The following is a 10308-nucleotide window of genomic DNA, read 5'->3' on the forward strand; positions in this document are numbered from 1 at the left end:
TGTTTGGTTGTGAGCAAAAAGGACGTTTTTGAGCACCCCGTGCTGTGGGTCCACATTATTCTTGGCCGCTCTTCAGATTCTGCCTGGTTCCTGTTCCCATTTCAAATCCTCTCTTTTATTGGTGACCAAGATGTAACACTGTGCCTACTTTTGTTCTCGTCTGGAAAATAAGTCAATAGAGAGAGTGATTCTTTCAGTGTGTGACTGTGTGTGTGTGTGTGTGTGTGTGTGTGTGTGTTTTGCAGGGCTTCAGAGAAAGGGAACTGCAGTGTTTCTGAACCATTTCAATTTCTAAAGCTCTCCCCCACCCCCAGCATCTTCAGGCTTTAATGTGCTCTTTGCAAATCATCATTTTTTGATGACCAAGGATCCCTTCAGAATTGGTGTAGTGCGGTGGGTAGCAAACCAAAAACTAGAAAAAAATTCAAGCAATGGACACACATCTAAGAAAATAAACCTATGGATCCTGGGAGACTAGCAGTTCTGAGATGATCCCTTCCACCCTGGGCTTTCCCATGCAAGATTTTGCCTGTTGTCCTAACAGGCCTTAGGAAACTTGGGATGACTACTTACCTGGTCACCCACCTGTTGTGTGATCTTGAACAAGCTACTTATTATCTCTAAGTTTCCATTCTCTCATCTGTAAAATGGAGAAAATATCTCCCTCGTAAAACCGCGAGGAACGAAGCTCTGTAGAAGCCATGGCGTTGAATACAGCACATAGCACAGTGCCTGGTGCACCAGACACATTTTTGAATGAGACCTACAGTAACAATGGTAAGAGGTACCATGTCTGTTAGCTGTCTAGGGAAGAATGCTCACCCTTCTGTGAAAAGGGTTTGTAAATACACATACTTTATTCGTGCTCTCACCTAGTCCTCTCATATTTCTCCCTCTTTTAGCTCTTTTTAAATTGCCCAGCTGCCTGTGTTTATGGAGTCCCTTCTCCTGGAAAACTGTACAGAAAGCTAGCAGATAAAACAAATGTTTGCTTCTTCTTCTGGGGCACAGAGCTATGGGAGATAGATATCCTTAATATGGAAAAATGAACTGCTATTGAAAATCAGTGGACAGGATTTGGGGAAGGTAAAATCCTCCCTTACGCCCTTTAGTTTGCAAAGATGGGTAACCAGCTCCTCGGCTAAGAATAGTTTCTGAGCACTGCTCACCATCTGCCCCCTGCCTGTCTCCACAGCCACCACCCCATCGCCCTGTCTTCTTCCTTTACTCTACAGCCCTGGCACACACTAAGCTCTCTCATGTTATGCCTTTGCATATGCTGGTCCCTCTGCCTGGAATGCCCGACCCTCATCCCAATAATTCCTAGATGTCCTTGAAGATTCAGCTTAGATAACTTCTATGAACTTTCCATGGCATTGTCCCCAAGGCAGCCTCATTGTTAGACTCTGGGAGCGGATGGAGCGTGGGACTCACACTGCAGTTTAGGAGAATGGTCCCTTTGAGAAGCACTCTGCACAGTCTGCAGGACCATCCCTAGTTCTCCCATGCCCTGTCCACCAGCCCGCCTCTCCTGTGTGCTCCATTAGCCTTATGATGAAAATGTTTATCCCACTGTTTTAATCATTCACTTGACGTCTTTCCTCCTAGACTGTGAGTTCCTTGAGGAGGCGTATGGGTTCTGTTTCTGTTTTTCCAATACGTTGCAGCACGCCATTAACCCCCGATGGATAGCCTGAGTAGTGGCTCCAGAAGAGAACTTGGTAGAAGCCTCTTCCAGGTGATGCTTTTGGGGAGCCCCTTCACAGTTCAGTGATGGGTGGCTCACAGTTTAGTAGGAAAGTGTGAAAGGTGACAAGGGCTGTATGATGATAAAGGTAGGCTCATAAGAATCAGATCCTAGGCTAGGACAATGGTGGAGAAAGTTTGGTTTCTAGTACCATCTTGAGACTCACTCACGTCCCTTTGGCATTCAACTGGAGTCGATGTCTGTGTATCCCAAGGTGAGAAACTCTTTTCTAAACTCTCTGTTGCTGATTTCTCACACTTCCTTTGGCTTACTGCTTAAGTTTCAAAGCTTGCTGCACATCCTTTTTATCTTTAGAGCAGAAATTCCCTCCAGAAGGCCAAGGATACTGGAGCCTATATTTAGAGAGTACTTAATATGGGTCGGATGAAGGCCTGACTATGCCTGGAGTCATGCTGCTTGAAGCCATTCTAACATTCATTTAGTTAGAACCATAACTGCGCTGAGTTATTGCTGGTCTCATACGGATCATATATTCACAGTCAGTGCTTGGCTTAGACAAGAAGATGCGTATTACCTCTGCTGTTGCCCATCATGTCTTTTCATTTCATTATGACTATTGTGCCTGGAAACATGATTTTCAATCTGTAATCCCAGTTAAATTCTTTCCACACAGTGTATACATTTAAGTGCATGGTTTTCTTTAAAGCAGACTTTGGTGAAACTGATATCCATTATCTGCTATCTCTGTCCTCAAGACACATTTTGCACATTTTGATCTAAGAAGGAAGAGATAATTCTTTACATGAATGGTTGTCGTAACCTGGCATATATTTTTGACTGACGCGATAGCAGCAGAAGCTCTAGAAAGGATTACGGTTCTGAAGGACAACTTTTTAATTTGAACATCAGTTAAAGTGCTCTGTCACATCTCCATTGAATTTGTGGCCCCCACCCTCAATGGTGTCCCTTATTATACTCCTGCTATGTTTACAGGCAAGTGTAACTAAGTAAAAAGAATTAAAAGAGGACAGTATAATTTCACCAAAGGAACATAAGGGTGAATTGCTGAAAACCACAAAAAGCGATACCATTTAGATCAGCTCCAAAATGAATGCTGCCCACTCTCTGAAGGACGGTAGGGCCATGGTCTCCATGCGTGAGGGGTAAAGGATATTCTCCATATGAAGCATCACAGAAAACTGAGAATGAGGAACTAACCTTTGTGAGAGCCAAAATAAGGAAAAAAGTGAGAAAAGTTGGGAATTACTTCTAAGTCAAAGCCAAGGAAGACAATTTCAGCAAAGATTTTCCAGTGGTGATCGACACATTTTCAAGAACGGGTCTAGAGAAAACAAGGAGATGTTGAGAACTGATTACTTCATCAGAATCAAGCAAACCAAAACTTAGACTTGAGAAAAATGGAAGATATCAGGCCATGGGTGACATTTTCCTGGTTGAAAGAAGACTTTAGCATCAGAAAGTATTGATATTTAACTGCAAAGAAGGCCTCTTGGGAAGAGGGGGAATCTTTTTAAAATTACGAATATTCGGTTTCCTTCATGTTCATCTGTAGTTTATAATGTATTTGCTAATACCATGGAGCTATGAATATCCGTAAACAACTCCTATCAAGGGAAGAAAGGTAGAATGCTTGTGTCAGGGAGTTGTCAATACTGATGGAAATGAATGCCTGTGTTTATTTTAATCGGCATGGGTAATCCTTATACCCTTATTATGTTTATTTGAGGATGTGAAATGACTAAATAAATCTGAATGACGACTGTACTTTGATTTTGCAGAGTGAGGAAGATTTATGAGACATGGACCCTTGTATCAGATTTGGAGAAAAGTAGAGTGAATACAGAGGTGCCAGACGGCCACTGAGACCCATGGACAGTCCTGCACTCACGCTTCTCTGTCGAACTTTAAGATTTACTAGTAATATGCTACCTTTGCCAAATGAAAAGAAACTAATGCCAAGAAGGCATACTCTTCAATATTGGGAATAGACGTGCTCTCAAGACAATGGCTTCAAAGGTCTCCTGTTTATACGTTTTGACAGTCGTGTGCTGGGCCAGCGCTCTCTGGTACTTAAGTGTAACTCGCCCTACTTCTTCCTACACTGGCTCCAAGCCATTCAGCCATCTAACAGTTGCCAGGAAAAACTTCACCTTTGGCAACATAAGAACTCGACCTATAAACCCCCATTCTTTTGAATTTCTTATAAATGAGCCCAACAAATGTGAGAAAAACATTCCTTTCCTCGTTATCCTCATCAGCACCACCCATAAAGAATTCGATGCTCGGCAGGCAATCCGAGAGACCTGGGGGGATGAGAACAACTTTAAAGGGATCAAGATAGCCACTCTCTTCCTCCTGGGCAAGAACGCCGATCCCGTTCTCAATCAGATGGTGGAGCAAGAAAGCCAAATCTTTCATGACATTATCGTGGAGGACTTCATTGATTCCTACCATAACCTTACCCTCAAAACCTTAATGGGGATGAGGTGGGTGGCCACTTTTTGTTCAAAAGCCAAGTATGTCATGAAAACAGACAGCGACATTTTTGTCAACATGGACAACCTTATTTATAAACTACTAAAACCCTCCACCAAGCCAAGAAGAAGGTATTTTACTGGCTATGTCATCAACGGAGGGCCAATCCGAGACGTCCGCAGTAAGTGGTATATGCCTAGGGATTTGTACCCTGACAGCAACTACCCACCCTTCTGCTCGGGGACTGGCTATATCTTTTCAGCTGATGTGGCCGAACTCATTTACAAGACCTCACTCCACACCAGGCTGCTTCACCTGGAAGATGTATATGTGGGACTGTGTCTTCGAAAGCTGGGCATCCATCCTTTCCAGAACAGTGGCTTCAATCACTGGAAAATGGCCTACAGTTTGTGTAGGTATCGCCGAGTTATCACCGTGCATCAGATCTCTCCAGAAGAAATGCACAGAATCTGGAATGACATGTCAAGCAAGAAACATCTCAGATGTTAGGATTTTTACCAATGTAAATACGTTTCTTTTCTTTTTTAAGAAATGAGGCCTAGGGTGTAGGTATTTTACAGGTGTCACCAGAGGAAATGAACTGGTGAAGGGGTTTTGTAAAAAGTGTTTTTCTTCCCACTCCTAGTTCCTTTCTTGGATTGCCAATTTACGCGTTAAGCTCTGCTCATAGAAATAATACATGAGTTAAAAGCACCAGATTTCATTCTCAGGTCCTGAAGTATTGCATTTATCTCAAAAAGCAACTTCCTAACAACTGCTAGGATTTACATACTGTGCATCTGAGATAAAAATCTGGTTCTGGGAAACTAGAACTCACGGTAATGTCTTCATGTCCTCTCTGCAAAAGTAAATAAGTAAATGACACTTTTTCAAAAACAATTCAGAAATAATGCACAGTCAGGGAGACACACTGGATGTGATTATTAATACTGTGTGTGCTGTTACATTGAATTTTTACATATATTGCCATGTAATGTGTACAGTATTTGCAGTTCCACCAAGAAATGAACTTAGTACTGGCAGGGAGGCTGCAGTTAAATAAATGGGAATTTAAACTTGAGAATTAAATATTCTGTATGTTTGGAAGACAACTCTGCTTGCTCATCCAAGGATTAAACCTGGTCAGCGGGTAGAATGTATATAAAATGCTACGTAACAAAATAAACAGGAGAATTTTTTTTTTCCTGCTCTTTCAGAACAAACATTACCTGGTGCCTCCGAGGAGATTTTGCCAAATGTAATCTCACCTGCTTCCCTCCATACAATGTCACTAAATACATTTCACACTTTCTGGCTCAGGCAGATACATGTATAGAAATAAGTTGGTAGGAGGCCAGAAGGACAGTATATCACATGGAGAAAAATATAAATTTATGTGTGCGTTACAATTAACAAAAGCTTGGCACTAGTGTCAGATGCCCCTTCCATACCTTTGCAAAGCACTTGAGAAACTATTTGAACAGGGAGCAATGTTACTGAAGGATTTAGCCCTGCTGTTGATAGATGTAATCTCTCTCACATCTGAAACATCCAAGTACCTCTGACAGCAATGCTGTTTGGGGGTGTTCTGCAAGCTCTGTTATTGAGGTTTATAGGAAGGAAGGGTGGGGAAGCTTGGGTTCAGGTTCTATTGCTGCCATCGTGTGGGTCACTTAAGCAGGCATCCTCGCTTTGCTGTGCTTCAGTTTGCTCATTTATAAAACGGCTGGAAAAAACACCTACCTCGCAGGTGCTGTGAGAGAAAATCACATTTGCTAAGTATTTTGGGATCCTTGGTTTAAAAGGTGCTACATAATGCAACGTATCATGCATTATGCTAAATGCTAAAATAATTACATAATTACAATGATGGTCATCACTAGTAACATCATCTTAACATAATATCTGCCAAAATACAGATCAGATATGAACTATCAGTGCACCTGGTTCTTCTAAGATTTTGACTTTTCCTTCAATATGTTAGGTGTTTGGAGAAGTTTCCATTTCTCTGTCATTTCTTCAGGTTTCAGTGAATAAGTTATTACTTCAGTGAGTTACCTTGATATCCCAGGCTGCTGAAAGGGAAGGCAGCTGCCTTTCTTTGGGGAGGAGCCTCTGGCTGGGGGTATATTACTGTCATTGAAGCACATGCTTTGCAAAATGTATCACATCAACTTAGATCTCAGGAAACATTTGATCTGAATTCTCAGTAAGAACTTTGAGGCCTGGAAGAGCTAGTCCACCTCTGGCAGAAGAATAGACACTCAGCAAACCCACACATTGCACACTTCTACCATTCATTAGAAAACTTCTGTTTGCTTTCACACAAAGAAAGCTCCCCAACTGAAAGAGTGTACCTTTTTTTTTTTTTTAACCTGACCTTTGCAAGCCCCCCTAGGAGTTGATAGCAAACAAGTAGATGAAATGTACAAATGGAGGTCATGGCTTATATCTTGAAAACACCGGATCTCTTATCTCCAGCCCAAGAGAACCCAATAGGAGATAGGCCTTTCCTTCCCTTAATACATCGTCATCTCAAGTCAGCAGGACTGCTGAGTTAAATTAGAAAATAGCATTAGGTATCCTGGAGAAAGATGGATCAGCATAAGACGAGCCACCCTCCAACCCCCAACTCTCAACTGCTGTGCATTCCAATCGCTGGAAAAGTCTCATGACTTTGAACTTGGTTTGCCTGTCAATCATGTAGTCGAATCAAGGCTCAGTGTCATACCAACATCTTGCGTCTACCTTATGCTCAGTCGAGCCACTTTCGGTGTCAAGGAATCGCACAGTATAAACATCATATGTGTACATCTGCGAGTCGTTTTATATGTCTGCGTGTGAGTAAATTATGAATAGAGCCCTCATCTTTAGAAGGGGCAAAAATCAGAGAATCATGTCTTACAGAACTATTTCCTAATTTTTTTATGCTAGATAGTACCCATGTGACAAACATATAAATATTCATCAAAGACCATATGTATATATTTTTAAAGGCATTTTTTTTCTTCTCCCCAGCTGTACGTATTGCTAGAATCGGCTTGCTATGTACATTTTCTTCTGCATGGAGCTTGGTGAGGCAAGGCCACTTGTCCAGTGTTTCAATAGCCTAAAGCATGTTTGCCCTTCGTTTTTTGAATGTTCCAAAAATGTTTAAGTCAAGTGATGAGGAAAAAGCTCTAATTTTCTACTTTTGTTAATTTTATGACACTGGCCAAATAGTGATTTGTTAAGCCATTTTTTAATTTATTATCATTTCTTTGACATAAAATAGTGTTTCAGATAGCATTTTACCAGGAGTCATTCAGACAATTTTTACAAAAACCTGCTGACTGTCCCTCCGCCTGTTTTGTTCATTGTGCCTTGGATAACAAAAGGTGTCAATACGTCGTGTCTGTACTCTTAAATTTTCATTTAAAGTTTTATTTTGGGGGAAAAAAAAAGCTTTTTATCTTTGGTGACTAGTTTGCGTGGCTTTGTGTCTCTTGTATTGGAGCAAATGCCAGTTTCAATATATATTATTGTATTTTTATTGTATTTTTAAATAACCAGAATAAAAAAATGAAGGTCATTTTCAATTTGGAATAAATTCAGAAGAACAAAACCCCTTTGTGTGATATGATATGGGGAAAAGAAACTCTTTACAGAGAAGCTAAGGAAGGAGTTTTTTCAATCAAAGCTCTTCTATCAAAAGACAATGGAATATTTACATAGAGCGTCTGGGATTCATTTTCTACCTTTCCTAATATGTGGGTTTAGGGGGGGATTGATTATGTCATTTCTTCTGTAAAGGTGAAGATAGTTTTTATAAGCAACAGAGTAACTTGTGAATGAAAGAAGTAATTTACTAGAAACGCTTGATGATAATTGAAATTTAGGCGTATTGTTATATATGAATGATTGTATTTATGTATTTATTTGTCAACATTGTACATACTATTTCACCAACCGTAATTGTCTGTAAAAGTGCACTCTCCAGGTTTGTAGTACTACTTAGGGTTACATGGGTTGCCAATCAAGCTGCTAATCAGAATACTATTTTTTGTATCAATGTTATAAAACTGAAAAATGACGAACAGATGCTGAAAATGTCTTTACATTCAGTTTCTTCACCTTCCTCATGAAATGTAAACTGTTGATTGAAAGCACGATGCGAATGTATAAGCCCGTCTGTCATGAGGAAGATTATGGTTCCCTAAAGCTGATTTTTTAAACCACTGGGACGAATAAACAGAAGGAGAACATATTTTCCACTTGGCTCTTTTCTGAAAGGATCTCTTTGGTGAGATGTGATTACTGAAATTAGCTGATGCTCTGTCGTGTTATTAACCTTCCCCATAACCTCAGTATAGGTGACAGTTCAAACCATTTGGAGCTCATCCGCAAGAGCCCAGGGCAACTTAACAGTCAACTCAGAGATGACTTGGTTTAGTAGACTATGGGCTACTCCAGGATTTAGGAAACTCTTATCTCCCTTGCCCTTTGGCGGCCTCATGAAAGTCTCTGTGTTAAATTTTATGGGTTGAACATGCCAAGAAATTCCAATCTAGGGAGCATTATACTGCTAATGTATGGTGAACTAGGATATGTCAAATCTAAGGCAAAAGTGTCATTCTTATGTTTCACCCACATGTATCCTTTGGAATACTGCATACTCTTTTAAAAGTTTGACGGGACTGGAAAAGTGCTATTCAGGCATTCTTTACAGCTGACAAGTAGATGCTGATTGCTGATCCCTCACTTTGCAAGCAAGAGACTAATAGCTCTTTAAGAGACAAAAGTTCCTTTTATTATCAATCTGATCTAGCTAAATAGGTCTTCACTTTTTAATGGATATTAAACTTTGGATCTACTAACCCTGTACCTCGGAGTTCAAAAGGTGAAGTCCATCAGGTGAGCTGAAACGTGAGTAGAACGATGAAAACACGAAATAGATTTGTATTCAATGTGACTTTTTAAAAGGACCAACATCAAGAGCAGTGTTCTAAAAGTATGGTCTCAGACGGGGAACATCAGTGTCAAGTGGGAATTTGTTAGAAATGCAAATTCTTAGGCCCCACCAGAAACTTGGGGGTGTGGCTCAGCATTCTATTTTAACAAGCCCTTTAGGTGATTTTCTTGCCCCTTGAAGTTGAGAACACTGATCAAGAGCAGGGGTTGGCAAATCACACTCTGTGAACCACATCTGTCTAAGAATGGATTCACAATGAACATTTGCAATGACTCAAAGATAGGAGACACTAACGTTGAATTCCATCTAAGTAAAATATTATCCCAACAGGAAAAATTCTGCTTTTCTCATTAGTAGATGTGTATTGCAAAAAAAAAAATTGTACTTAATTATTATTTTATTATATTTTGAACCCATCAATACAGAAACTGCCAACATTTGTACTTCCCTATATCTTCAACTTTGCCTGTTGGCCTGCAAAGCTTAAAATATTTATAATCTGGTCCTTTACAGGAAAAGTTTGCCAACCTCTGATTTAGAGAAACAGGAAAACATCTGAAGAAGCTGCTACATATGAAATTCCTCCACTTGTCAATGAAAAGTCACATCAATAAAGCATCCTGGAATTGTCTCCACGCAACCAGGGAGATGACAATAGAGTTATGATAATGAATTGCATTAAAAACCGACAGCTGCGTATATTTTTTAACTATTTCATTTGTCTCTCTCATAGTGATTTTTTAAAATGATAAAAGCTTGATTCTAATTGTAACAATTACCCAAAGCTTAATTAATATATTGCTTAAAGATGTGTGGGTAGTAGACCTAAGAGGGTGGGTTTCATATATAGCTCGATTATCATAATTACAAGCATTCTATTTTCTCATTTACTTAATTGATTGTTATAGCTTTCCAGATGAATTCATGCTGCTGAAAGAGAATTGAATACATTGCTGAGAGGAAAAAAAAAACAGAAATGGGGCTGTTTAGAAAAGCAAGGTGTCCCGGAATATAATCCACGTGAGCATGAAAAATTGCCCTCGATAATATTTCCTTACCTCTTTGGTTAAAAGAGGCATTTTTGTGAAATGAAAAAGAAATGAATGAACAAGTATTACTGATTCAACTACATCTACAATAACACAGGCTCCAC

At 39.9% G+C, this 10308-nt stretch overlaps 1 protein-coding gene across 1 annotated transcript; it reads left to right on the forward strand.

Annotated features, from left to right (window-relative positions):
• Positions 1–3733: 3733 nt before the first annotated feature.
• B3GALT1 (beta-1,3-galactosyltransferase 1) lies at positions 3734–4714 on the forward strand. The gene has a single exon (XM_024756663.1). It carries the CDS (start codon positions 3734–3736, stop codon positions 4712–4714), a length of 981 nt encoding a protein of 326 aa, XP_024612431.1.
• Positions 4715–10308: the final 5594 nt, after the last annotated feature.

Source organism: Neophocaena asiaeorientalis, unplaced genomic scaffold (assembly GCF_003031525.2).
Source record: "Neophocaena asiaeorientalis asiaeorientalis breed wild unplaced genomic scaffold, Neophocaena_asiaeorientalis_V1.1 scaffold6, whole genome shotgun sequence".
Taxonomy (NCBI): domain Eukaryota; kingdom Metazoa; phylum Chordata; class Mammalia; order Artiodactyla; family Phocoenidae; genus Neophocaena; species Neophocaena asiaeorientalis.